The sequence below is a fragment of the Penicillium subrubescens genome (genome assembly GCF_028828155.1).
Source record: "Penicillium subrubescens strain IBT 31985 chromosome Unknown utg000006l_segment0_segment0, whole genome shotgun sequence".
Classification (NCBI taxonomy): domain Eukaryota; kingdom Fungi; phylum Ascomycota; class Eurotiomycetes; order Eurotiales; family Aspergillaceae; genus Penicillium; species Penicillium subrubescens.
In genome coordinates, this window is record NW_026643156.1 from 1,126,061 (window position 1) to 1,151,617 (window position 25,557).

The 25,557-nt window shown below is 50.7% G+C and overlaps 12 protein-coding genes across 12 annotated transcripts; 6 read left to right on the top strand and 6 right to left on the bottom strand.

The window, feature by feature from the left end:
• Nucleotides 1–921: 921 nt before the first annotated feature.
• N7473_008946 (uncharacterized protein) lies at nucleotides 922–2,860 on the top strand (the record flags this gene model as incomplete). Its single annotated transcript, XM_057154885.1, has 2 exons — nucleotides 922–1,430; nucleotides 1,495–2,860. 2 exons carry the CDS (start codon nucleotides 922–924, stop codon nucleotides 2,858–2,860), a joined length of 1,875 nt encoding a protein of 624 aa, XP_057006015.1.
• Nucleotides 2,861–3,530: 670 nt separating this feature from the next.
• N7473_008947 (snoRNA-binding rRNA-processing protein ENP1) lies at nucleotides 3,531–5,139 on the bottom strand (the record flags this gene model as incomplete). Its single annotated transcript, XM_057154886.1, has 3 exons — nucleotides 3,531–4,386; nucleotides 4,445–4,704; nucleotides 4,768–5,139. The coding sequence occupies 3 exons, from the start codon at nucleotides 5,137–5,139 to the stop codon at nucleotides 3,531–3,533; spliced, it is 1,488 nt and encodes a 495-aa protein (XP_057006016.1).
• A 685-nt stretch (nucleotides 5,140–5,824) lies between these two features.
• Nucleotides 5,825–7,642, top strand: N7473_008948 (SPRY domain-containing protein; the record flags this gene model as incomplete). The annotated part of the gene is made up of 1 exon (XM_057154887.1): nucleotides 5,825–7,642. The coding sequence occupies one exon, from the start codon at nucleotides 5,825–5,827 to the stop codon at nucleotides 7,640–7,642; it is 1,818 nt and encodes a 605-aa protein (XP_057006017.1).
• A 98-nt stretch (nucleotides 7,643–7,740) lies between these two features.
• On the bottom strand, nucleotides 7,741–9,546 carry N7473_008949 (glutamyl-tRNA(Gln) amidotransferase subunit HER2). The gene is made up of 4 exons (XM_057154888.1): nucleotides 9,390–9,546; nucleotides 8,993–9,317; nucleotides 8,759–8,934; nucleotides 7,741–8,704 (listed from the first exon to the last, which is right to left on the bottom strand). Exons 1-4 carry the CDS (start codon nucleotides 9,523–9,525, stop codon nucleotides 7,824–7,826), a joined length of 1,518 nt encoding a protein of 505 aa, XP_057006018.1. The 5' UTR covers nucleotides 9,526–9,546; the 3' UTR covers nucleotides 7,741–7,823.
• Nucleotides 9,547–10,057: 511 nt separating this feature from the next.
• On the bottom strand, nucleotides 10,058–10,351 carry N7473_008950 (uncharacterized protein; the record flags this gene model as incomplete). The annotated part of the gene is made up of 1 exon (XM_057154889.1): nucleotides 10,058–10,351. The coding sequence occupies one exon, from the start codon at nucleotides 10,349–10,351 to the stop codon at nucleotides 10,058–10,060; it is 294 nt and encodes a 97-aa protein (XP_057006019.1).
• Nucleotides 10,352–12,225: 1,874 nt separating this feature from the next.
• N7473_008951 (fungal specific transcription factor domain-containing protein) lies at nucleotides 12,226–13,171 on the bottom strand (the record flags this gene model as incomplete). Its single annotated transcript, XM_057154890.1, has 2 exons — nucleotides 12,226–12,837; nucleotides 12,893–13,171. The coding sequence occupies 2 exons, from the start codon at nucleotides 13,169–13,171 to the stop codon at nucleotides 12,226–12,228; spliced, it is 891 nt and encodes a 296-aa protein (XP_057006020.1).
• Nucleotides 13,172–14,036: 865 nt separating this feature from the next.
• N7473_008952 (isopenicillin N synthase family dioxygenase) lies at nucleotides 14,037–15,309 on the top strand (the record flags this gene model as incomplete). The annotated part of the gene is made up of 4 exons (XM_057154891.1): nucleotides 14,037–14,073; nucleotides 14,138–14,323; nucleotides 14,400–14,768; nucleotides 14,870–15,309. 4 exons carry the CDS (start codon nucleotides 14,037–14,039, stop codon nucleotides 15,307–15,309), a joined length of 1,032 nt encoding a protein of 343 aa, XP_057006021.1.
• A 473-nt stretch (nucleotides 15,310–15,782) lies between these two features.
• Nucleotides 15,783–17,258, top strand: N7473_008953 (enoyl-[acyl-carrier-protein] reductase). The gene is made up of 2 exons (XM_057154892.1): nucleotides 15,783–16,053; nucleotides 16,138–17,258. Exons 1-2 carry the CDS (start codon nucleotides 15,839–15,841, stop codon nucleotides 17,180–17,182), a joined length of 1,260 nt encoding a protein of 419 aa, XP_057006022.1. The 5' UTR covers nucleotides 15,783–15,838; the 3' UTR covers nucleotides 17,183–17,258.
• A 25-nt stretch (nucleotides 17,259–17,283) lies between these two features.
• N7473_008954 (metallophosphoesterase family protein) lies at nucleotides 17,284–19,435 on the bottom strand. Its single transcript, XM_057154893.1, has 2 exons — nucleotides 19,131–19,435; nucleotides 17,284–19,075 (listed from the first exon to the last, which is right to left on the bottom strand). Exons 1-2 carry the CDS (start codon nucleotides 19,289–19,291, stop codon nucleotides 17,398–17,400), a joined length of 1,839 nt encoding a protein of 612 aa, XP_057006023.1. The 5' UTR covers nucleotides 19,292–19,435; the 3' UTR covers nucleotides 17,284–17,397.
• A 128-nt stretch (nucleotides 19,436–19,563) lies between these two features.
• Nucleotides 19,564–21,437, top strand: N7473_008955 (pyruvate dehydrogenase (acetyl-transferring) subunit E1 beta). The gene is made up of 4 exons (XM_057154894.1): nucleotides 19,564–19,948; nucleotides 20,062–20,185; nucleotides 20,275–20,561; nucleotides 20,688–21,437. Exons 1-4 carry the CDS (start codon nucleotides 19,713–19,715, stop codon nucleotides 21,157–21,159), a joined length of 1,119 nt encoding a protein of 372 aa, XP_057006024.1. The 5' UTR covers nucleotides 19,564–19,712; the 3' UTR covers nucleotides 21,160–21,437.
• A 140-nt stretch (nucleotides 21,438–21,577) lies between these two features.
• N7473_008956 (putative C2H2 finger domain protein) lies at nucleotides 21,578–22,390 on the bottom strand (the record flags this gene model as incomplete). The annotated part of the gene is made up of 3 exons (XM_057154895.1): nucleotides 21,578–22,210; nucleotides 22,291–22,317; nucleotides 22,382–22,390. The coding sequence occupies 3 exons, from the start codon at nucleotides 22,388–22,390 to the stop codon at nucleotides 21,578–21,580; spliced, it is 669 nt and encodes a 222-aa protein (XP_057006025.1).
• Nucleotides 22,391–22,691: 301 nt separating this feature from the next.
• N7473_008957 (MCP1 family protein) lies at nucleotides 22,692–23,757 on the top strand (the record flags this gene model as incomplete). Its single annotated transcript, XM_057154896.1, has 2 exons — nucleotides 22,692–22,917; nucleotides 22,973–23,757. 2 exons carry the CDS (start codon nucleotides 22,692–22,694, stop codon nucleotides 23,755–23,757), a joined length of 1,011 nt encoding a protein of 336 aa, XP_057006026.1.
• Nucleotides 23,758–25,557: the final 1,800 nt, after the last annotated feature.

Here is a 25,557-nt window from a genome sequence, read left to right on the forward strand (position 1 = left end):
GCATAAGAGGCATCAATCAACTCAAAAGAATAATTGTAATAACTTCTACAGTAACATGGCGACCCAGAAACGGCTACCGTAACCTTGGATGGCGAGCCGCCCCCTAACCGCCCGCCGCACGGGCCTTGGAGAATGATTGGCTTTCGATTGCATCAGCCCATTGCGGCTCTTAGGCGCTTCGGCACTTGAGGTCCGCAACACTGGGTCGTTTTTCACTCTTTCTAGGCCTTTCTAATATCTAATATCTAATTCAATACTTCTATGTATATAAAGAAGAGCCTTGTATATGAAGTGCTAATGCAAGAATTAAATTTAACCTAATCAGGCCACAAACTGCGTACAAAAAGCTTTAAGAAGAGAAATCCTCGCGTATTCATAATCAACACGCTAAGGCCTCGTGGCACACAGAACTAATGCTGGGCACCGGCCCTTAGAAAGTGGACCGAAAGGTTCGTGCGGGGAAAGAGAACGGGCACGTACTTGGAGCGAATGAGGATGTAGAGAAATAGGATCTGGTAGATATTTTTAGCTACTAGGGTAAGCCATCCCTCAATGTGATACTGCGCCTTGCCCGACCCTCCTTCGTATCTGCAATGTGCCGACAGGTACTCCGTACATACGCCGCTCATGCATGATAACCAAAAAGAGTAGTAGGGGACCAGACCCTATCGATGGATTAGGTTACTAGTCCGAATCCTGATCCTGCAATGTATGGGTTGGACAAGTCGATTTGTTTCTCCTCGATGATCATCATGCAAGCTAATGTATTGCCAACTCGTAGATTGTCACACAGGGAGAGGGGAAAATAATTACAGGCTTCATCTTCAGCCTCGTCTTTAGCCTCATCCATTATAAGATCTGGCGAGAATCTCAACTCGCCCCCCGTATATGATCGCTAACCCAAATCGTTCCTTAATTATAATGTCTTCATCAATCGATAGGCAGACTGAACACGACCCTCTCCATATTCAAGGTTCCGATCATCATATCCGCGGCCCTAGAGCGCCCGAAAAAACAGGTTACACTTCTCATCCTCAACCAGTACCCCATGATGAGATCTCCCCAGCCATATGGGGAATCGGATGGTGGACTCCAACCCTAATGGTTGGATCTGTGATTTGTGGTGCGGCGTTGTCGGTGGGCCATCACTTATACTACCAGAGCCTCGACAATACTCGTGTCCACTCGGTCGACCAACAAACATGGGCAATCCGAATCGGAACTGGCTTTGCCTTTCTTAACAAAACCTTCCTCGTTGCTGGTGTTGGAATCGCAGCTGTGCAAGAGATATGGGCAACTCTCCGCCGGAAGAGCATGAAGCTTAGCGGAATTGATGGGATGTTCGCGGTGCTTAAAGACCCACTCGCTTTTTTGATTCCTGATCTCTGGTTGTATGCGAAAACCCTCACATTACTGGCAATTTTCTCATGGTAGGTTTTTCCCATCTCGTTCCTGCGTGAGAGTAGAAGGGGCTTAATTTACTGATCACAATAGGCTTATCCCATTGTCGGCCATCATCACACCTGCGACCCTGTCCGTCCATCTCTTAACAACCACAAACACCACGCAGGTGCGCGTTCCGACCGTAAATTTTACGGACTCATCCTGGGTCCCCTGGGCGAATTTCGAAGGCGTTGGACATATTGATGCTCCCTCCGCCGAGATCAGTCGCCTCTTTACAGTCACCTCATCATCCGTCGACGTTGTCCCTGCCGCTGCACCATTCCCCAACTCAACCTACTCCCTAGACTTCTACGGCCCATCATACAAATGCCAGAGACTTAGCGAAGCCATTGAAGAGATGAAAGGTCTCACCTTCCCCGATATCCTGAATGAGAACCACTATACCCTAGCACAAGTCTGGAATCAGACATTCGCAAACATCACCAACGTAACAGTCCCTCAGTTTGTATACTCAGGGACTGTCCCCGATCTCCTCAACAACACCCTCTTCCTATATGCAACAGGTTCAAACCCCCTCTGGAATACCAACGCCACCCAACCTACCGAGCTGGTCTGCCAACTATGGAACACATCCTATACCGCAAACCTAACCTTCACCAACGGCGTCCGCACCCTAACACCAGTATCAACAAAGCCACTCGCCCCGGCAAATTGGGACTCGTCGGCCGCAATTTCTGTATTACTACCCGGGTACCACGACACACCCGCAAATGGCGGCTACTATGTCATACACATGCTATTTTCAGGCCTCATCAAACACAATATTGCCATCGGCTCCACGGGATCAGTATTAGACGACTCGCCCTCCTCCGTCCTAGCCAGCAACCCACTGTCAGTCACCCAAACGGGTCTCTGGTCATGTCCCGAAATATGGAACAACACCGATTACTTGGAGGTAACGATTTCACGCAATATGTCGACCGCCCTCTGCCGAAACAAAACCCTAGCCCGGGCATTGGAGGACCTCTCGCATAATTTCACCTATAGTCTCCTCAGCCTGAATGCCGCGAACACCACCGTCCCTGTAAAAGTGTCATCGCCTCAGAACTTCTACAGCTATAATAGTAGGAATCTGCTTTTGGCGTATGCGACTGCGCTGGGCGTGAGTGTCGTCTGTGTTATTGTTGGGTTTATGGCACTCTTTGAGAATGGTGTTTCGCAGAGTACGGCGTTTTCGAGTGTTTTGGTGACGACGAGGAATCCCGAGTTGGATCAGTTGGCTATTGGACATTGTTTGGGGAGGAATCCGATTGGGAAGGAGATTGGGGAGGCGAAGTTGCGTTTTGGGGAGATTGGGGAGGGTGTTGGTGGTGCTAGTGGGAGGGAGTATAGGCATGCGGCGTTTGGGATGAAGTGGTCCGTGACTGGACTGTCTAAGGGGGAGAAGTACTACTAGATATGGGATATATCTGGAGGGTATGCATGACAAGGTCATCGGTTTCGGGCCAAGTAGGATGGGTTGCGATATTTTTTAATGATTATGTGATTGAATAGTTGCAATCCTTGGTTAAGGTGCAATAGTTCAAGCTAGCACTGTTAATCATACATCATTCTAGCGTGGTATATATAATAAATAAGAATGAGGAATAAGAAGACGCCTAGAGCAACCAGTCATCTCGGATTGTCTTCTACAACTTGCCAGGTTGAAGGGCTATCAAGAAGCTATCCTGGGCTATCTCTATTGTGCCAATATTCCAGTAATTGAAAATACGTTTCTCTATATAGAAATTTGAGCAAGAACACACCTAGATCTTAGAGAGGTCCGGACTGAGCCCCAGGCTCAGTCCGTTAATCTTTAATATCGAGTCGCCTTAGGTTAAGTTACTCAGGTTATGCCAGATTGAATATTAACAATGCTTTTTTGGCCAATAGACGCTATTCTGCTCTATTGACTTCACCAGTTCCGACACCAAGGGGAATATATGCAGTCCCACAGAAAGAAAAAAAAACACAACAGTAAACGCCATTCCATCAAGTACGTGCTCATGACCAGGTCGTAGGTGGTATATGCAGGGGGGCAAAGGATTTTGGTGACAAAGGAAAAGAAATCAAGCTCAATGGAGCATCTACATAGTCACATCCATCGTGTCATCACCGGCATCGAGGGCATTCTGTTGCTCGGGATCCAGAACCACGACGCCACGGCCACGGCCGGCAAGCAGCTCTCGTCGCACCTCGGGTCCAATATCCTTGTGTCCGCGAACGAGCAGCAAATCCAGAAGGGCTTCGCGCTGGTCCTCGGTGATATCGTTGCGGTAACGTTGAGCAAATACCAGGAGAGACTGGTGCCACAAGACGGGCAGCTTGTAGGCTTTGGAGCTACCGGGGCCGTCCATGGCCGCGGGATCTTCGTTGCGGAAACGCAGGAAGTGGAAGACCAGGGCATCAATGACCTTGTAAGGCATGGCGTACTTCTTCTCCAGGAAGACCCGGATGAAGGTGTTGACGGCACCGGTGCTCTCGAGCGAGCGCATGGACTGCTCGGCAGCCAAGTCACACATGCGGAGGAGAGCAGCGGCAGAGTGGAGGACGGGAATGGACACGCGGGCGATCACCGAGGAGACAATGTGGGCCTCGCGGAGGGAGCAAGTACCGCTGGACACAAGCGGGAACAGCAGACCCTTGAAGAAGCATGCGGGCTTGTACAAGGCCTTGCGCAGAGCGTTGTAGGTGTGGACGTTCAACTTCTTGGTCTCGTAGATCTCCTCGCGGACACGGTTCAGCAGCACAGTTGAGATGAACTCTTGAGCCACCCAGGGCTTGGCGGAAATGAAAATGCGAGTCGCGGCGTAAACAGCGTTGGCGGTCCATCGCTCGGGCTGAGTGATGTCGAGGAAGGTCGGCCAGTTTGGCACAGATGGGAGGATCTTGAAAGGCTTGGGGAGAGGACCGGACTTGTAGCGAGAGAGAATCATGCCGACCCTAGAGTTACGTTGGTTAGGCTGGCGCAGAGATGCAATGGCTTGGTGATCTGACATACTTCTCGTATACTTCCACAGCCTTGGCTGGGATCTGCACAGCATCCTCGGGCGCACCACCACCTTGAATGAAGGGCCCACCGACATTCTCGCCGTTCAGCTTCGCTTCATGTTCGGCAATCTTCTCCAGGATCAAATCGGCAAGGTTTGTCGTCTGTTGCTGCATCTGCTCTCCGGGCTGTCGCGTGCCGAAGATAGGGTCCTCGTCGTGGCCACCAGGCATGAATTTGTTGAACATATCGAGATCATTGGGATCAACCTCCTACAAGCCTTGTTAGATAAAGCTCCGAATAGTTAATTCCATGCTCCTGAGAAGAATCCTTACAATATCCTCAACCTCCTCCTCATCATCAACCCAACCGTCATTCTCAAACTTGTCATCATCCGACAAAGCTTCATCCTCGAACCGAGTGTCAAAGTCAAAGGCCGCGTTCGATTTTTGCTGAGCCCCACCAATGCGGAGCTTGTGTTCGGCAGCATCTTCGTCTGCCAATTCTTGACCGATCTGAAGAATCTTGCGAGACATCTTGGCATCAATATAGCGATCGCCATTCTCGCCCTCCTCATCGTCATCCTGGCGCTTGCCCTTCTTGGTGGTGCTGGTTGTTCGGAGATGCCCCACGGCAGAGATATCGTCTGCGAGAGGGTTGTGTCTGCGCGCCGCAGCGGCGGCTCGGGAACTGGTAGCCTTGGGCATTGTAAATGATATTCTCTTCTCAGCTTATCTGAAAGAGAGAAATGCGGGGATCCGTCGGGCTGCTCGAAGTTGTTGCTTGACTATCCGTTGATCAGTTGTGTGTAAATTTATGGATCATGTGATCTAACCAGTATTTTTTTCTGCCCGGCGGAGACCCACTTACTTTTTCCTTCACCGCCTTCCAAGAGTTTTTCCTCTTCCCACCGCCTTTCCCACATCACAACACCGCTTTTCCTACCGCCGACGCTGTTCTGCCGGGATGGCTTCACTTTCGCAAGGATCGCGAGTTCATCAGGTACACCAGACTCCAGTGATTCTGTGCTTCTGCTGGTGCTCTTGAATCAATATATATGAATGCTAAGAAGATCTGAACCATCAGGGACTCTGGAATCAGCAATAAGGCTTTTGCATCTCAATTCACTTCACGTGCGCAGCTGCGACACTCCGGCCGGAGCTGAGTTGACTGGACCCGCGTCATTCAGGTAAATGATCATTGCTGCTGCAGTTATAAACGTGGCACTGGAGAGCTAGAGATACCGATTGGCGATTGCTTTCATGCGCTAACTCATATGCTTCACTATAGTTACTCGTCCATTCAGCTCTAATTCGCCGGCCACGTTCAATCAGCCCTATTCGAGGTCTATTGGTTTGATACTTGACATCGCCCTGTGTCAAATCTACCAAAATGGCATCTACTCAAGCTCCTGGCTCGTCCGCGCCTTCCTCAAACATCAACTCCCCCCTCCTCCCACCAGGCAATGGCCCTCTCCTCAACGGCGCATTGTCTGATCTCAACTCTCGAGCCTCTCCAGCTCCCGCCAGCAACGCATCTGTCCAAGGTGCTGATGCAGCTCGCTCAAAGCGCAACAAGCGAGATAGTCGCAAGAAACGTGAAGCCAAGGGTCTAGACCCGGAAAACGCACCACCGCCCAAGAAACGCGCAACGGTTGCAAGCATGGCGCGCCCCAGTTCGGAACTCTCGATCCTCCGCCCACTGCTACTCGCCGAACCCCGGGCTTCAGATCAGTCACCACCGCAGCCGCGTCAATTCAACCTTGTGACAAGCAAGAGCTCGGAAGTGCTGGGTCAGACATGGGATTTCCACGAGGTTGTCGATAAACTCACCAACAAGAACGGCTTCCGCTACAGCTATGCAATCGGTGACCCGGGCTTCCCCCATATCAAGTACCGACAGACCGATGTTGAACCGTACCACGCACGCTTCAGCTTCGAGGATTCTCCTGCCGCGATTTCCTTTTCGCAGGACGCTAGGGCAGTAACCACCAGTAGTGCGTGGCATACGGCGCGCGCAAACGTGTGTGTTCGGGAAGGATCATATTATTACGAGGCACGCGTCATCAGTGGCCGGGTGGATGATCCCCAAGGAGCTCCCCAAAAGGGCGGACCTAGCGCATCCCCTCGAGGCCATGTGCGACTCGGATTCGCTCGACGTGAGGCGGACTTGGATGTCAACGTGGGCGTCGACTGCTACGGATACGGCATCCGCGACGTGAACGGCGAAGTCGTCAATCGCATGCGCTGCGAACCCTTCTTTCCCAAGGGCGAAGGCATTAACGAGGGCGATGTCATCGGCATGCTGATCACCCTCCCACCTCTCTCTCTACACAAAAAAATTGTCGAAGGCACCTACGACCCGGCTGTAGATGGCGATGGATCCGACCAGTCATCCCGGGTTCCTACAGCCGCCAATATCATCCGAGACCGTATCCCTTTCCACTACAAATCCGACTTCTGCTGGCAACAGTCCAACGTCTTCTCTACAAAGCACCTCCGCGACTACGCCTTCAACCTAAAAGAAACTCCTACCTTCGGGCCTCCCTCCCCACTCAACAGTGAAGACCCTACTCTCCGCACATTGCCCGGCTCCAGCATTACCATCTTCAAAAATGGCGTCAAGATGGGCACGCCCTTCAAAGAGCTGTATGCTTTCCTACCACCAGCTAGCCGTCTCGCCAACGGTACGAATAATCTCGGCATCGGAGAACGTGAAAATGCCGACGACGGCATGATCGGCTACTACCCGGCTGTCAGCTGCTACGGCGGTGGTGCTGCCGAATGCCGCTTCGAAGGCCCATGGTGGTTTGGTCCGCCCGAGCAAGACGAGTTCGGTGGTCCAGTCCGACCTATTGGCGAGCGCTTCAACGACCAGATCGTTGAGGATGTTGTTGCCGACCTCGTCGACGAGGTCGAAGCCATGTTCACCTGGGGTGGAATCGATGGCGACGTGATTGGAAATAATAACACGGGAATGGACGGTACGGCGTCTAGTGCCATTGGGGGCTCCGAAGTTCTACAGAATGGCGTCGGTGCTGCGCTTGCTACGGCTGGTGCGGCGGGGGCTTCTGATTCCGCTGTGAACAGTAATCAAGCTACGCCTGCTGCTAACCCGGTGCTCGAGGATGCGATGAGTGTTGGCACAGCCGGGACACCTCAGGCTGCGGATGCTCCAACGGGTGCAGATGAGGATGTTGAGATGACTTGATGTTGCTACGACTATGTTGAAGCGCAGAGTATTATGTACGCTTATTGTATTGAAATGAACCGTGTAAGATTCAAAACAGCTAGACAATAAATGTAATGCACAGAAATAAATGGTATCATTGTAATCATACAAATATATAATAAAACACAGTCTGTCTGAAGGCCAGATCTCGGACTCTTAATCAGCTATCCAACCTCCTCCCCTCCAACAACTCACCAACATTCATCACCAACTCGTCATCCCCATACTGCCCAATGACCTGAATACCAGCCACCTCATCAGCATCGGGATTCCGCTCAGACTCAGCCACAGTCACAGGGACCGAAATAGCAGGTAATCCAGCCAGACTAGCCGGAACCGTGAAAACATCATTCACATAGGCATCCAAGGGCGACGATCCGGCTGATACATCAGACAATCGGGGTGGTGGAGATGGTGCAGTAGGACAAACGATTACATCGACATTTGCCGTGGTCGATCGATCTATCTCGACCGCGTCTGACGCAGCGGCGAATGGATGCGCAGCCGCGAAAACAGCGTTGAAATCCTGCTGCACTAGTCGGCGCACACGTTGCGCCTGGATGAAGTAATTATCCATGGCATCTGCGCTTAGACTAAAAGTGCCAAGGAGGATGCGGCGCTGTACCTCGGCGCCGAACCCATTGCCACGCGTGTTGGCGTATAGATAGCCATCTGGCTGTCCATCACTGTCCGGTCCGTCGGAACGCGTTCCGTAGCGAACACCGTCGTATTTGGCAAGGTTTGAGGATGCTTCTGCGGGTGCGAGGACGTAGTATGCGGATAAAGCGTGTTTTGTTGCTGGGAGAGAGACGGGGTGGATTGTATGTCCTTGTTCTTGTAGGTGCGCGAGAGATAGAAGCCACGCTTGACGGACAGATGGGGTGAGTTCGGAGATGTTGTATTCTAGTGGGACACCGATGCGGAGGGGGGTTGAGGTTAGTCGAGAGGCGAGTCGTGGTGTTTGCAGGCGTGAGAGGATTCGAGAGCGTGAGGAAGAGGTTATGTTGGTTGGATCGCGAGAATCGTGCTTGTTGAGGATGGCTATGTAGGTCTGTTAGCAAGCAGTACTTGACAAGCTGTAATGGAGAGACGTACAGAAGACGTCTCTCACGCTGGACGTTTTCTTTCCCAGAATTCCCACCGTGTCGAGGGAATTGGCATATGCCACCACGCCCCATCGAGAGAGTAACCCGTATGAGGGCTTGAAGCCAACTGTTCCCGTGTACGCCGCGGGGAGTCTGACGGAGCCTCCAGTATCTGTTCCAAGGGCACTATAACCACGCAGCGGTTAGTATACATCCATAGTCAAACAACATCTCCAGTACTCACGCATAGCACTGATCAGCAGCAACAGCCACCGCACTCCCACCAGAACTTCCGCCCGCGGAAAGATCCCGACCATCCGCATCCCGTCGCAAGTTCTTTACAGCGCCAAATCGCGAATGCACCGAATGCGATCCCATACCAAACTCATCTAGATTTGTCTTGCCAGCAATCACAGCCCCCGCGGCCTCTAATTGATCGACGACGGTGGCATTGAACGGGCTAGTGAATTTGTCGAGGATACCCGAGGCGCAGGTCGTTGGGAGATCGCGTGTGCAGATGTTATCCTTGATCGAGATCAAGCGCCCGTCGACTGCGGACTTGGGGTTTCCTGTATGGTAGTTCGCTTGTAAGCTTCAATCTTCTGGGTGAAGAGCATAGCTCTTGAGTATCGTAGGCGTACCTTGCTCGCGACGTTGGTCTGCTTCCTTGACGCGATCTAGCCATTGCCCCGCGCGGGGTAGTGGAGTTATGAAGGCGTTGAGGGTGTGTGCATGTTGGTTCGCAAGGCACCTCTCCGCTTCGCGTAGAAGGGACATGGAGAGTCTATTGGAGCTTGGTGAATGCGAAGTTATTGAGCGGCGGACTGGAAATTGACTTGTCCGAGCCTCCGAGGCCGATGGTCCGTGCTTTTGAGGATCCACCTGATCCGCAAGAAGTATACGACTGATTGAACTTACATATGAATGGGATATAGTAAAGAGTTACTGTATTTTAAGGCATATCCTGTGTTTCTTCCGAACACTGGGCCCTAGTCACGTATTTAATCTCAGATATGAATATTTGGTATCCTTTTGCAGCAGGTAGCGTTCCCGGAATTATATTTCTAAAGTCTGTAGAAGATTCCTCGATATTGTTAGGAATACTACGCAGTCTCCAGATGGGAGGACTCACTTGAAGGTAGGAGAAGAGGACATAATCTTACTAACGCAGCCAACAATCAGTCAATCATGCAATATCTTTGCGATAGTATTTACCAACGCAAAGGATACAAGTAAATACATTCAAACAATTCAAACCAAAAAGCCAAAAGACAAGAAGAAACATTCCCGAGAATAAACAATCTCCCCCTTAGCAGCTTGAAACCTTAAAACTCCCCATCGAAGTACTCAACTCATGATCATTCCAATCATCCGAAGCAATCCCAATCTGCGTACGGCACTTGCTATCGCTATACACGCGCAGAGTGCAGTCCGAACCCCACTCATTCTCCCAGTCGATGATCGCGCCTGCACTGGAAGATGCCTTGGTGCATCCGCGGTTGTTCTCGCCGTCCCATTGTCCGGCGGTGGTGGAGAAGATCCATGCGTTGGCCATGGGGAGGACGGTGATGAGGGAGGCGATGGTGGCGGTGGTGAACTTCATTTTGATGGTTGGTTCGTTGAAGAGTGGTTTGAATAAGATAGTGGTTAAGATGGAAGATTTGTAGTTTGGTTTTAATGGTTGGAGGCTTGTTTGAGATGCTTTGAGTTTGATGGGAGTTGATGATGGGGTTAAGGGTGGGATAGATGGAGGTATTTATACTTCATCAAGAGACTCATTTGCCCTGGTTGCTTTTGAGTATGCTGAAAATGACTTGGCGATTCAAGTGTCCAATTCTCGTATCTTGAATTAACTCAAACCAGAAATAGTTCATCACGAACGATCGGCCATCGAATATGTTGCTGGAGTGGGCTGCCAAGGGTGTATACGATGACCTGAAGGTATTCAATTTCTGGGCATTTCGATCGTCACAGATTGACTGTGAAGCTATTGGCAGAGTGACTATGAGACTCAAAATAGTACCTCGCAAATCCAAAACATATTAAGAAGGGATCCGACAATGACTTCGTATCGTTTGGTCTTGGTATTTTGGGGGTCTCCCAGACGGGCCAAATAAAACATGGGAACACTTCGTGATACTCCAAATTCGAATATGAGTCAGTCAATACTCAGCCGAGCCGTGCTGTGCCAAGCTTAGATATTCAAATGGTACCTTGGTAATGTTGTTGTCCCTGAGCAATCCGACGGATGTACGTATTTGTAGCCCGCTCCTCCTCCCCGGAAAGATCAGCAGGCGCTTCGGAGTGGCTGAGGGTGTCATGCATGACCCAATCAGGTAGTCCTGCAGGGCGATCAAGCTCAGCCTGAGCTTGGCCGGAATGGTATGAACAAGCCAAGACTTTCCTCTCCTCGCGGGGTTCTTGGCTCTCGTATCCGAATCTATGAATAGGTTGTTCTGGTTGTTCAACTGTAACTCTCGAAATCGAATTTTGTTCGTCGATGTAGCATTCTCAGTGAATCTAAAAATTCCCCAAAACATCAAGAATATTTTCCCACGTCGCAGAATCTCGCGAAAGCCAATCCACCACAGACCCAGACCCATCATTAGCCTGATAATTAAAATGCAGGTCGTTGGAATCTCCATCCAAACAATCCTCATCACGCTCAACACGCGACATGATATTTTTCAGATCGAAGTGCGCTCGATGTCCGTTCTCGATGTGATCGTATGTCTCTAGGAGAGTGTTGATGAGAGATTGGCCTCGTTTCGCAATGCGGCTTCGACTTTGATTAATTTGTAGGAACCTTGCGGACTTCAGGGCCAGATTCTTGATTTCCCTGCTATCGAATAGTGGTCCTTGGTCTTTTGAGAATATCAATTCGAAAAGAAGCCATATTGTGGCCGTCAGCACGTGGGTATTGACTGTCCACATGTTCCGGATTGTCCAAAAGTAGGGTTCATCGGGCGAGGAGACTATGGTTGTAAGGCTTTGGCGCATTATTGGAAGGCAGGAAACCTGGTTTGTTTAGTAACGGAAGGTGTCTGAGGCGCAACGGTGGTGGAGGTTTTACTTTGGTATACGCAAACCACGGATCTTTGAAGCTCGGTATGTGGAAGTGTCGATGGATTGAGTGAAACTGGCGGAATGAGCTTAGCAGAGCTAGACATGGAAAATGGATGAAGTTGGTTACCTTATGGGCAAGCGCGAGTGATAGTACCTCTCGTTGACACTTGATATGCATAGGTAATCCAATAGTCGACTCGGAAGACATCTTAAAGAAACTCGGCATCCTTTCCATGATATCTCTCAGGTCATGGTCCGCCTGTATAACCTCTGCATACAGCTTCCGCAAACCATCTTCAACTTGATTAGGATGACCTTGCTGACACATTCTGTCTTGCGTTCTCCATATCAGGACCGCCACTGTGCATGATTTCAGGGCAATTAGTCGAGCTATTTGTGATCACACGTGACTTACTCACCATGATTCAGTACTGTTGTGTAGCTTCCCTGAGTATAGTGTTCCTGGTCATATTCGAGGATACGGTTCGACTTGAACATTCGAGCGATATCCTCATCACAATTCATGGGCATGGGTGTACTGAATTGCGTCGGGTGGATCGTGTATGTGTTGTTGAAAGGGATCTGTAGCCAGTCCTGCCGAACGAGAAACCACCACACTCGCTTGGACACTTCACGATCAATTAGCCGTTGCTGGATTGCTTGCTCTGTGTCTCTTTTGCCCTTTATCTCTACCGTTGGCTCAGAACCCTGACGATGAAGACACAGACACTGGGCTATTCGTATGCCACAGGAGAGCAGCACAGATATTCTGTCAGACTGCCCTATATTGTGTCCAACGTAGATGAGAAGGCATATTGCCTGAATCGTGCAAAGGCTATGGTTGATCATGAAATCAGCGTCCTGCAGGGCATCGATACTTTTCTGGTAGCATAGCTCAGAAATTTGAGCTGGTTGGAGTTCACTGTCAACTCCCATGCCCATATCGCGGATAGACAGCAACTTACCAGGCGACTCAATGTCGAGCTCACGTAGTATCGAGGGGTCAGAGTGGTATAAAGTGACCTAGATACGCACAGTCAGTGATGGCAGGGAAGTCATCGAATCGCTATAGACTCACAGAAAGCATAGCGTAGTATAAGGCGAGCCACCCTCCTTGCAGCTCAGTGTTATTCATAAATAGTTGCTCGCATTGATCACGAAAGGTAGGAAGATGGACAACATTATGAATCCAAGAGATGCACTCCTGATGGTAGAGCATCATGGCACGAACTTGACTCTCGGTAAATACTGGGTCAAATGTCTCGGGCACCTTATTATTGACCTGTGGAGATTGAGCTTGCTCAATTTGAGCAACCTGGAGGACATTTTGGCGGCTAAGTGCCAGAAATTCGAGCATGATAGCCGCGTCTTCAGTGACTTTGTGTACGATCTTCTGGCGTGATTGCAAAGCTTGCGATAAGTGAACTGGAGAGTGAGCTGCACTAGACGGCTCAGGGCTCGAAGTGACAACCACTGGTCTGTGTACAGCATCAGGTATCCGCTCTGACTGTGGTGACTTTGAAATGTTATTGCCAGAGGCTTCGGACCACGGAGTGATACCGGAGCTTTCTCTTTGCCCCAGGCCTGAACTCATCGGTCTAGCCCTCTCCGTGGGTGGTTGTTCTCTTACAGCATCGTCGGTCCGCCGGCGACAGAGTTGAGCAATGCCCCGGTCGACGCAGGCCGAGCAGGGTATGTGCTTCGAACAACGTAATTTCCGGCGCGTGCATTCTATACAAGCATAGGAGGGGCGTGGGCGCTTTCGTCGCTGCCGTTCTGTAAGCATGACTGCTTCTCTTAGTACCAGAATAACCACAGAGGTGAGTCTGGACAACGGAGCATACCGAGGCATTGACGATAAGATTCACGTTTAGCTTATCAAAGAGTGGGGCATCTTTGCGGCCGCGGATGAAGGCCGTCTACTGTACACATCTAGTACATAAATATCTTCTAACGAAGAAAGTGGGGTAGTAAAATAGTTTCATTGGTCGTTATAGCTGTGATATGCTTTCGGCCGCGGGGAAATTGTCGTACTCTGTACTACATATGTACAATACTCTATCGCGGTAGTACTCGACAAACCCGCGGCCGAGATTGTAACCCCGCGGGCACAGCCAGATAGACCACAATATAAACTGTGACGCTAGACTATTCTTCTCGCTATTGGAGCATCAATCTTTTCTTCTCCTGTCTGACTCGTATACCCTTGAAACATCCACAATATGACTGCCAAAGAGCCCCCAGTCATCGACTTCGCACGTACGTGAACCAACCGCACGAAAGTACGTAACAAAGCTGGCCTAACTAACACCTGCGAGGACAGCATTCTACGGCCCCGATTCCCCCGCAAAAGATAACCTAGTCAAGGAACTACGACAAGCCTGTGAAGAATTTGGGTTCTTCCAGATCATCAATCACACCATCCCCTCCGACCTCCAAGACGCGATTCTCCACCAGAGCAAGAAATTGTTCGACCTACCAATTGAGATTAAGGAAAGTTATAGCAAGGGTAAGCATTAAGGGATACTCGAAATTCTAATACGCTGGTCCTGTACCATCATTCCTAACTGAACGAAATGAAACAGACATTGGCGACTTTAACCGCGGCTACGAGCGCCTACGCGCACAGAACTTCGAGAAACGCACCGCAGGAGATCTGAAAGAGGGCTTCTACCTTGGAAAAAACCTGCCGCTTGACGATCAGTATGTAGTTGCGAGGAAGTTTGGACAGGGGCCGAATAAGTATCCCGAGGAGCTTGGGACGGAATTCCAGTGTGTAACAGAAAGATATCACGCTGCGCTTACCACGCTCGCGGCGGGTATTCTGCAAATCCTTGCTCGCACGTTGGATCTGGATGAAAATACTTTCAGTGATTTTTGTGAGCATCCTGTCGCTGTGTTGAGATTACTTCATTATCCACCGCAAGACCCCGATGCTTCTGCACTGGAACGTGGTACGTATGCCCATCCCATCCATCCCATATCTAACTAGCTTGAAGAATCCATCACACCAATGTGCATGTCCTGACCTTACCTAATTTTACCATTTTGCTAGGAATCGGCGCCCACACCGACTTCGGTGCTATAACAATCCTCCTACAAGACAGTACCGGCGGCCTACAAGTCTGGAACAACATAACTTCAACTTGGGTCGATGTAAAGCCCATTCCAGGCGCATATGTCGTGAACCTGGGCAACATGATGATGCGATGGACGAATGACCGATATCTCTCCAATCTGCACCGTGTCATCAATAAGAGCGGCAAGGAACGGTTTAGTGTGCCGTTCTTCTTCTCGGGGAATCCGGATTATACAATTCGCTGCTTTCCGAGTTGTGAGACGGAACTGGGGGCGAAGTATGACCCCGTTACGGTGGGGGAGTGGATGACCGGGAGGTATGCGGATACGTATGGGAAGGGGGAGGGGGCTATTGAGGAGTTGAGGAAGGAGCTGCATGTTGGTGCTGTGGACTTGAAGTCTGGTGAGGGTCTGTAGGTTTATACCTAGTCTTGAGTCAAGTATAGTCTAGTACCGAGCGAGTAGAACCTGGGCTTTTTCCTATTTTGCGACTACTAGGGGCTGCAATCGGATGTTGCCAAAAACAGGACATTAGAACATCTCTAACTGTCTACTATGAGTATCCTAAGTGAATATTGAGCATATTCCGAACTTCTAAGTAACCGAAAGGGAAACAGTATAAAGGCCGGAATAGATCAGTTCCGACTTCATTGATAATGAAAGATTCTAGTAAACAGAAGAACAAGCCTCATTTTACCATATATTGGCGTTTGATATAACTCATATCATCTTCATTTCAGAACGTCAACTAAAAACCAAGTATGGTATTCTAATCATCTTATAGCTTGTCTGCTCCTCTTCCTTCGGCCCGAGCTCCAATCGCCGAAACAAGACGTCATTCGAGTCTCTTCCCTTTCCCGCCTTCTCCCTCGGCCAATTCCTCCCCCAACTTTTTTTTCCTTTCTCCCTCTCTCTCTTCCCCACACAACCCTTCATATACCACACAATGCTATCACGTAGCGCACTTCGAGCCGCTACTCAGAGCGCTCGCCATCCGGGCGCGACTCGTGTCGCCGGCCTGACCGCGACCGGCAAAGCTCTAGCTCAGACTCAAGCTCCATGCAGCTCCACACTCGGCCGCCGGTACATCTCCATTTACGGCTACACACAAGCCAAAGCCCTGATTTACTCGAAATACGGCGAGCCAAAGGATGTCCTCAGGTTAGTATCTCTCCAATCTTCACCCTCTCCCTCGCTCTACATCCTCGCTCAGCGCAATTCCAATCAAAACTAACTCTAATCCAGCCTACACAAGCACTCCATCTCCGCACCCCACGGCACCCAGGTAAACCTACGCCTCCTCACCGCACCAATGAACCCCGCAGACGTCAACCAAATCCAAGGCGTCTACCCCAGCAAACCGCCCTTCTCAACCTCCCTTGGCACATCCGAACCCGCCGCCGTCGGCGGAAACGAAGGCGCCTTTGAAGTAATCTCCACCGGCGCCTCCGTGACCACCCTCTCCAAGGGTGACTGGGTAATCATGAAGCGCACCGGCCAGGGAACCTGGCGCACGCACGCGCAACTCGACGAGTCCCAGCTCATCCGTATCGAGAACAAAGACGGTCTCACCCCGCTACAAGTTGGCACCGTCAGCGTGAACCCCGTGACAGCGTACCGGATGATTCGGGATTTCTGCGAGTGGGACTGGATGCGAGCGGGGGAGGAGTGGCTTATTCAGAATGGGGCGAATAGCGGTGTTGGCCGTGCTGCTATCCAGCTTTGTCGGGAGTGGGGGATTAAATCTTTGAATGTTGTGAGGGGACGGAAGACACCCGAAGAGACCGAGGCGCTTAAGCAGGAGCTTAAGGATCTTGGTGCGACGGTCGTTGTTACGGAGGACGAGATGTTGACGGGTGGGTTTAGGGATATGGTTCATGAGATTACGCGTCATGGTCGTGAACCTATTCGGTTGGCGTTGAATTGTGTTGGTGGGAAGAATGCGACGGCGTTGGCGAAGACGTTGGCGCCGGATTCGCATATGGTTACTTATGGTGCGATGTCGAGGCAGCCGGTGGCTTTGCCGTCGGGGTTGTTGATTTTTAAGAATTTGAGCTTTGATGGGTTCTGGGTGAGTAAGTGGGGGGATAAGAATCCGGTGTTGAAGGAGAATACGATTAAGGATGTGTTGCAGTTGACTCGCTCTGGGCGGTTCAAGGATATTCCTGTTGATAATGTGGAGTGGAAGTGGGATGCTGAGGGGCCGCAGCTTGCGGAGAGTGTGCAGGGAACTTTGGGCGGGTACCGCAGTGGAAAGGGAGTGTTCACTTTCACTGGTGGAGATGAGTAGATTTCTCCTAGAGAAGGGGAGATTAGTGTATCATAATTTTCGAGTAGATTGAATATACACAGGTAATATCTGTCTACTTTCATCCTATCCAAGGCTATGGCGGCTGTTAAGTATAACATGTGTATTCAGATACATACTGTAGTAGCTATACATGCTTGATAAGAACAATTCATAATAACCAGGGAATAAAGGTGTAGACATAATACAAGTATCTATCACTCGCACTTCCAGTGCTTCCTCACCCACCCCAAGATAAGATCCGTCAAAGTGATATTCGGCATATAAACATCACTCTCCCTGACAAAATCAAGTTCAAGACCCGCAAACTTGGCAGCCAGCGCCAGATACGGTTGCACAAACTCAATATAAATCAAATCCACCTTCTCGGGGACACCGGAAGTATTGGCAGAAATCAATGCTTGAATACAGTTGGGCACCTTATAGAAAGAGATTGGCGCGTGGATGGTATCATCTCCATCCTCGCCAGCGTCATCCTTGGTTGTGTATCCGGGCACAAGCTTGCCAGCAGTGTTAGAAGAAGAGAGCGGGATTTGGTTTGAGCCGCCCATTGCAGAAGAGGACCAGTGGTCTAAGGGTTCATCGTCTTCGATGATAATTTCTTCAGGACGCGCGAGCTGCTCGGGAGAGACTAGAGGGAGCAACGATGGCTCTGTCTTGTCTTGCATCGTGGACAAGATCCGGGTCTGTTTGTTAAGAACCTCCATGATCAGTTGGACCTTCTCGTATGGAACGTCCTTTACATAGCGGAATCCATTGGTGAATGGGGAGATGGTCCAGGTAGTGTCCTGTGTGAAGGTACCCCGGAAAATGTCGAAGCGGATGGCACCCGAGTTCAAGATCGCCACGGAAGGCCTCTCGCCTCGAGATTCATCTTTCAACGTCTCAGCCAGCACCTTGGTCTCCAGCCATGTATAGATGCTGTCCGGATTTGGATATGGGACTCTCGACATCCACAGGTCCCGCGGCGCACATCCGTGCACCTGGTCAAGCTGGAGTGCAGTCCGTGACTCGGCGATCAGCTGGGAGACCTTGCGACCCTTTTTCGTTGGGAAAGAATCTGCATTCAGTCCAGTATGATGGTAGAAGGAAAAGAGGTTGTTGTCAATATAGCGCCGCTTGAACGTGGGTTGTAATGCTTTGCTCGGCCCATTGCTGGTGGAGAGCCCGTCGATCGACATGAACCCAATGGTCTCCATGAACCGGCCACTGGCAAGGGCAACGGCTTTGGAATCGTATTTTGCATAGTCACGGATATGTTGGTGTCCGGCGAAGAACTGAATGGGAGTGTCCCACCGGATCCTGCGAATCTCTTCATAGATCGCCCGATACTCTGACGAATGCGCGGGAACATGGCCAGCCACTAGAAAGAGATCGACGTCCCTATCCCGGATGGCTTCTTGGAACCAGTCCTCTTTGATCGTATCCTCCACGCGCTGCACAATCGTGTTATTATAGTTTCCGGTAAAATCGAACAAGAAGCCGAATGCTACGATGCGAATGCCCTGCTGCTTAGTAGTAAACTTCTTGTACCGCGGGGCCAACGGCACGAGCTCGCCGGTCTCGGGGTGATAGATATCAATGTTCGAGGCGAGGTATTTGCCCCGAAAATTAGGTACGGTGTGTAGGAGCTCGGACTCCGAAGTGTTCTGTTTGTATAGTTCATGGTTTCCCGATGTGATCACATCGATGTGTTGATGGCGGAGAATCTCCGAGAGATAAACACCTTTCGGCTCGGACGAATCATAAAGACCATTGCCTTCGACCCGGTCACCCGTATCGATGACCAGCAAATCTTGTCCTTGCGCTTCTACCTTTTCCCGCATGCGCTCTGAGAACGAGATATAGTCCCCCCAGTCCGCCGAGAAGGATGGCCTGCAACCACATCAGTTGGGGAGCTTACGGGCGGAGAACCTCCGGTGGAGCCTACTCCTGCAAGTGACCAGCCAGCCAGCCATGAGTATCAGTTGTATGGAGGAAATTCAGTTGCCCGAACTCGAGGTCTCGCAGGGGAGCGGAGATGGGAGACGGCGCGGAGGGCTGAGCGGCGAGCGCCGACGGGAAGAGGAAGGCCAACGCCGATAACAACATCCTCAACGGGGGCCGTCTAGGAGAGGAACCACCCCTATGGAAGAGACAGAGCTCGAGTCGTGGGATATTCAGTTGGTTGCAGAGAGTAGCTGTGGACGAAGATAAACAACAGTAGAGTAGATTAAAGAAGCTTTCCGATTAGCTTGAAGCTCCAAGGTTCGTATGATTACGGAAGGAGCTGCCGGTGAGATTGCTGGGATGGGACATGGCTGCTGACTCAGCGCCCAACATCTTCGGATTTGCATCTCAAAGATTCTCGATGCGCCGCTTTCCCTTCAACTTGCACCCTCAACGTCGTCACTTCCGGTCTTCTGGTCTTTTGGTCTCCAATCGCCTTCGTGCGGCTTTTTTCGACCTTGCGGACCTTTTCAATTGATTCTTCTTCGTCCTTCTCCCCCGACTTTCGTCCCAAATCCCCGATATGGCCGCTCCCCGACTTTTCCGCCCAGCATCCCGGGTGCTCTCTTCGCGCCTGACCTCCGCTTCTCTGCGCCCGGCTTTCGCTCAGTCTGCTCTGCGCGCTCGCGGTTATGCCACTGAGGATGGTGTCAAGCAGGTCACCGTCCGTGATGCCTTGAACGAGGCGCTCGCCGAGGAGCTGGAGGGCAACCAGAAGACCTTCATTTTGGGTGAGGAGGTCGCACAGTACAACGGAGCGTAAGGAGTCCTACAATGTTTCTCCAGGAGCTTTACAAAGCAATTGGAGGAATTGTCGCAATTCTTTTCCAATTGACAGCGGAGTACTGACGTGGTTTCTTGTTTTCCCGCAGTTACAAGGTGACGCGAGGTCTTCTGGACCGCTTCGGCCCCAAGCGGGTTATTGATACCCCCATTACTGAGGCCGGTTTCACTGGTCTTGCTGTTGGTGCTGCCCTGGCTGGCCTGCACCCTATTGTGAGTAATTTTTCCGGATACTCGTTGTCCCAAAATGGGCACCTAGCTGTTATCTTCAGGAACTAATCCGTATAATCGCAATCATCTAGTGCGAGTTCATGACCTTCAACTTCGCCATGCAGTCCATTGATCAGATTATCAACTCTGCCGCCAAGACTCACTACATGTCCGGTGGTATCCAGCCCTGCAACATCACTTTCCGTGGTCCCAACGGTTTCGCCGCCGGTGTCGCCGCCCAGCACTCCCAGGACTACTCTGCCTGGTACGGCAGCATTCCTGGTCTCAAGGTTGTCTCCCCCTGGAGCTCCGAGGATGCCAAGGGTCTCCTGAAGGCTGCCATTCGCGACCCCAACCCCGTCGTTGTCCTCGAGAACGAGTAAGTCTGGCCATACATCTTTTTTTTTTTTTCCTCCGGGGATCGTTTCTCCGGGGATCGGAGAAATCGCCGATTTGAGATCGGCAATAAACGGATAGCTAACAATCTTCCGTCTCCGCAAAATAGGCTCATGTACGGCCAGGCTTTCCCCATGAGCGAGGCCGCCCAGAAGAGCGACTTCGTCCTCCCCATCGGCAAGGCCAAGATCGAGCGTCCTGGCAAGGACCTGACCATCGTCTCCCTCTCCCGCTGCGTCGGCCAGTCCCTGACCGCCGCCGCGGAGCTCAAGCAGAAGTACGGCGTCGAGGCCGAGGTCATCAACTTGCGTTCCGTCAAGCCCCTCGATGTTGAGACCATCATCGCCTCCCTCAAGAAGACCGGCCGTCTGATGGCTGTTGAGTCTGGCTACCCCATGTTCGGTGTTGCCTCCGAGATCCTTGCTCTGTCCATGGAGTACGGTTTCGACTACCTGACTGCCCCCGCTGTCCGTGTCACTGGTGCTGAGGTTCCTACTCCTTACGCCCTTGGCCTTGAGAACATGTCCTTCCCCCAGGAGGACACCATTGTCAGCCAGGCCGCCAAGCTTCTGCGGCTGTAAGTTTTTGGAATTGCAGTGAGCGTGCAATAATAAAACCTTGTGTCTAGTACCCCCAATCCCTCTTCAACATTTTTCCCATCTGTCTCATCTATTTTTTATTATATTGTTGTGTCCCTCCACCACCCATCATGTCATTATCTATTGCCACCTAGGCAGATTCTTGGAAAGCTGTGTACGATTACCTTCCTCGGGTCTGTGCTATGTTTTCTCTTTCTCTTTTTGTGTTCCCCCCAGCGTAAGTTCTTTTACTTAGAATGATAGACATTGGAAGGTTGATACTCGGTGTTGTGTTCGTAGAGCGCAGAAGAATGTAGTTGACAGGTAGAAAATAACGCCGTGTCCCTCGCTGAATGCCCATAAGTCCATAATCATACATCAAGCAATGGTTTCTGACCAGTCGACCTGCCTCCTGGGGGTATCACGAAGCAGTCTTCACTTCTGTCAGACCAGCACACGCAGCATAACAACCCGTCGGCCGTCGAGGATCATAATACCCTCCCCCGTCTCGATCTCGCGTATACTCTTCATCAGTATCACTCTCTGCATCCTCACGAACCTCCTCACCACGCCCTCCTGAGCTCCCACCACCAGCACTAGCACTAGCAACCGGTTCTTTCCCACCTCGATCCTCCCCTCCTGTACCACCCTCTCCATCTTCTTCATCATCATCATCCCCAAGAACATTCTTCCTCACCGGCGCAACAGGCCCCTTCACCGTCGAAAACGAACTCTTAAACCCGCCCTTCTTGAACCCCCCACCCCCGGCCCCTCCACCAGTCCTAGAACTCCCACTCGTCCCCTTCCCGAGTGCTGTATTTCCACCTGGCGCATCTAAAACCTTCAATCCAGCCTCAGCATCAGCCCTCCTCTCCGCACGCCGCGCCTTTTCAGCCGCGTTCGGATCCCGCGAGAGCTGTTTTAGGTCTTGCAGGCGTTTGCGGTGTTGGTGGTCGTAGGAGGAGATGTGGGCTTCGTATTCGGGGTGCCGGGAGTAGGATTTATTGCAGAGGGTGCAGGTGAATGCGCTTAGGGCGGAGCGGGCAGATTCCGTCTTTGATGGATGGTTGTTAGTTAAGGGTTGTTAGTTGGTGGGGAGGAGAGCTGTAGATAGCTGTAGTGGGTGGTAAATACCTTTGGCGCTGGGTTCGTAAAGGCTCGCTGGGTTGAATAGTTAGGTTAGTGTATTTTGGAGGGTTGTTTGAAGAGGGAGGGATATAGTTACTGGTGGCATGATGTGTGGTTGTGAATAGAAAGAATATTTGAACAGTAGCAAGTAGTGTTGATTCGATCTTGAAGACTGACGTCGGGGTTGCAGTTCTGCGCCTATCAGAGGCGAGTTGATCGGGTTGACGGACTCTCGGCGTTTCCCCAACGGTTCCTAACTTGCTAACTTGCTAGTTTTCTTTTCTTTTCCTTGAACAGCTTCAATTGTCACGACTATACCCACGGGGATGAATTTCTTTTAATTCACGATTTTCTTTTGACCTCTTTTCTCCCTTTTGTCTGTTTATCAAATTCATCAATCCTCCAAAATGCCACCAGCCCTGGACACAAAGTCCCAAGACTTCGATGCCAAGTCCATCCTCTCCATGCAGGAGCTCGACCCATCCCCTGTCGACGATTCACTCTCAACCCCAGAACTCGACTCCCTCGAGAATGGAGAATACTTCCCTAAACCCGTCGAAGACAAGCCGGCGCGTACTTGTGGCTTTCCGGCGCCGAAATTGGGACTACGCGCACATCGTTGGGATACTCTACGTAAGTACAATTCGCATACAGCTTGACCATTACAATTCTAACAAAATAATAACAGTATCCGGCATCCAAAAATACTCTACATACCCACCAACAGCATTCTTCATCCTCCATTTCGCCAATACCTCCCTCATCCCATTAATCACCCGCTCCATCCCCGCCAGCGAGCCCTACCTCCTACTCACGCGACCAGTCTACCAAGCCCCAGGCCTGGAACACCTCGTCCTCACCGTCCCCATCCTCGCACACATCGCATCCGGCATCGCACTCCGAAACATCAGAGGTTCCCGTCGCGCCCGCCTCTACGGCGCAGAAACCCGTGCCCAGCGCAACCTGCTCTCCTTCTGGCCTAGGGTCTCCGTCCAAGCTAAAACGGGATACCTGATTGCTCCGCTAGTCGGTCTACACGCGGTCGTGAACCGTGTTACACCATGGATGGTCGAGGGCGGGAGTTCCGGCGTGGGATTGGGATATGTCGCGCATGGAATTGCGCGGAGTCCCGTGTTCTGGAACACTTTCTACTTGCTGTTTGTCTCGGCGAGTGTGTGGCATTTTGTGGGTGGGTGGGCGACGTGGATGGGGTGGAGAGTTACTACGGCGAGGAAAGAGAGGAGTTCCAAGGGTTCGCTGGAGGGGTATTTGGGGTATCCGGAGAATGAGAATCGGGTTAAGCGGCAGCGGAAGATGTGGTGGGTTGTTAATGGCATTGCGGCTGTTGGGGCGGCGCTTTGGCTTGCCGGTGCGTTGGGGATTGTGGGACGGGGTGGTGAGGGCGCTGGATGGGAGGCTCAAGGGTGGAATGAGATGTATAGCCATGTACCAGTGATTGGTGAATGGTTGTAATGGATGGCTTGGTGGGGGTGATCATGGATGATGGATCAATGCATATATTGTAACTCTGGCTGTAAACTAGACATAATTCTTAATACATATTATAAAGTCATGGAGATAAGACTGATAGTCCAGTGTCTGATATAGTTGCTGAAACAATCCTTATAATCCATATAGAACTATATCTGTCAAATTCCTGAGGTATCGCTATGTTGTTTTATTATCTCAACGTATAGTGGTCTAAGTATAGTGGCTCTTTGAAGACGTCTGCTGATTCATAGACATCTTTTTCGAGACCCCTTTCGCAAAATTCCATTTCCTTAGACATCCTAGAATGTCTACATTGAGCAGTTGTAACCCATGTAGCTCTCATCCAATAGCCTCATCCATAGTATAAGCGCTGATGAAGTGGCACATTCAGCTAAGCCCCGCCCCACGGGGCGCAGATACCCAGATACCCAGGTGTGGAGAGTGTCGAAAGGAGTACAGTGCCGTGCCGCCCGTTATTGCCTTCCATATCTGGAAACAGAGAGATGCTCTTTCAAACCCTAATCACTTGATGCATTAAACCTCATACGGCTAATTCCGTTTTTAAGAATTTGTTCCAGAGCTGTATGGTAATACGCATGAAAGTATCAAACTGGTGACGCGCGCTGTCGCACGCTATAGCTCTGAAATGAAATAAGCACGAAAAGTGAATCGTACATTAAGTGATAACATAGAAGTCGAACGTGTATTTTTGATAGGGCACCGGAGAGGTACACACGTATGTCCTAGGCTCAGCCAATTATATGCATACCGATTTGTGAAGCAAAGTATGGCGTAGGGTGTGATGATTGGACAAGTATGGATGCATGCAAAAATATGTGAAAAAAAATGACGTTGAAAACCGTGGCCTTCTGATCACGAGGGGCATTTACCAAGAAAACGAAGCCACACCAGCCCTATGCTCAAAGTAGCAATGCTCTTTATTTTTTGCTTTGCAAAAAAGCAAGGAAAAACATACAACAGCCAAAAGTATAGGCGTGTTCACCTAACGCCCATCGTTCGGTGCTGGGCGACCCGCTGCTTTATCTAGGTGGCCTTCAGGCGGCTTCAGGCGGCAGTTCACCTACCTGAATATTCTTCACCCGAAAGCCGGCCAGAGTAAAGGCCGGGCTAGCAAAAGGCGCTTTTGCACATTTTAGCACAGGGAAAGATTTCGCGAACAGCTAACATAAGAAGCCACGGTAGAGGAATTATAAGCACGCGCTAGGAGCGTCTAGCAGCGGTCTCTCGCTAGCCTCCCCTTATACCTCGTCCCTCTAGCCTAATGATTAATATTTACCCTTATAATAACTAAGAGGAAGGACTAAACCGCTAACTTCACTTTCGTCGTAGATTTCGATAACTACAATAACTTAGAAATCCTATAGGCCGTTCTCCCGAGAACAAAAGAAGACTACTAGCGTATACCTTGTATCTGTAATAAGTAAGCGCCTGATCGGAGCACGTTCCCCAGGAGAGCTTGTCGTGGCCGACAAACGCGGCATTGAGCCTGGTGGCGTTCTGGCGGCGTCCGATGACCGAATACGCCGACACAGCCGACGCAAACAGGGCAGTCTGCCCAAGGTTCTTAATATAAACCATCTTGAGTTGAGTTGACTTGCAACAAACGATAAGAGTCGATATCGATAAGAAGAAAAAAGACGATGCACCAACAAACTGACCACTACAATCCACTCCCCACCGTCCCACTCCCCTATTTATACCAGGAATAAAGTCGATGGCGTCCGGCACTGGCAAAACGTGGCTTAGGCTAAGTTCCCACCC

Excerpts from the sequence above, each read along its gene's own strand:
- N7473_008955 (XM_057154894.1), top strand. The coding sequence starts at position 19,713 with ATGGCCGCTCCCCGACTTTTCCGCCCAGCATCCCGGGTGCTCTCTTCG. Across the intron at positions 19,949-20,061 it reads GTCGCACAGTACAACGGAGC|TTACAAGGTGACGCGAGGTC; the intron begins GTAAGGAGTCCT and ends GTTTTCCCGCAG. Across the intron at positions 20,562-20,687 it reads GTCGTTGTCCTCGAGAACGA|GCTCATGTACGGCCAGGCTT; the intron begins GTAAGTCTGGCC and ends TCCGCAAAATAG.
- N7473_008953 (XM_057154892.1), top strand. The coding sequence starts at position 15,839 with ATGCTATCACGTAGCGCACTTCGAGCCGCTACTCAGAGCGCTCGCCAT. Across the intron at positions 16,054-16,137 it reads GAGCCAAAGGATGTCCTCAG|CCTACACAAGCACTCCATCT; the intron begins GTTAGTATCTCT and ends ACTCTAATCCAG.
- N7473_008949 (XM_057154888.1), bottom strand. The coding sequence starts at position 9,525 with ATGTCCCTTCTACGCGAAGCGGAGAGGTGCCTTGCGAACCAACATGCA. Across the intron at positions 9,318-9,389 it reads AGACCAACGTCGCGAGCAAG|GAAACCCCAAGTCCGCAGTC; the intron begins GTACGCCTACGA and ends ACTACCATACAG. Across the intron at positions 8,705-8,758 it reads CAGCGTGAGAGACGTCTTCT|CCATCCTCAACAAGCACGAT; the intron begins GTACGTCTCTCC and ends AGACCTACATAG.
- N7473_008954 (XM_057154893.1), bottom strand. The coding sequence starts at position 19,291 with ATGTTGTTATCGGCGTTGGCCTTCCTCTTCCCGTCGGCGCTCGCCGCT. Across the intron at positions 19,076-19,130 it reads CTGGCTGGTCACTTGCAGGA|GCCATCCTTCTCGGCGGACT; the intron begins GTAGGCTCCACC and ends ATGTGGTTGCAG.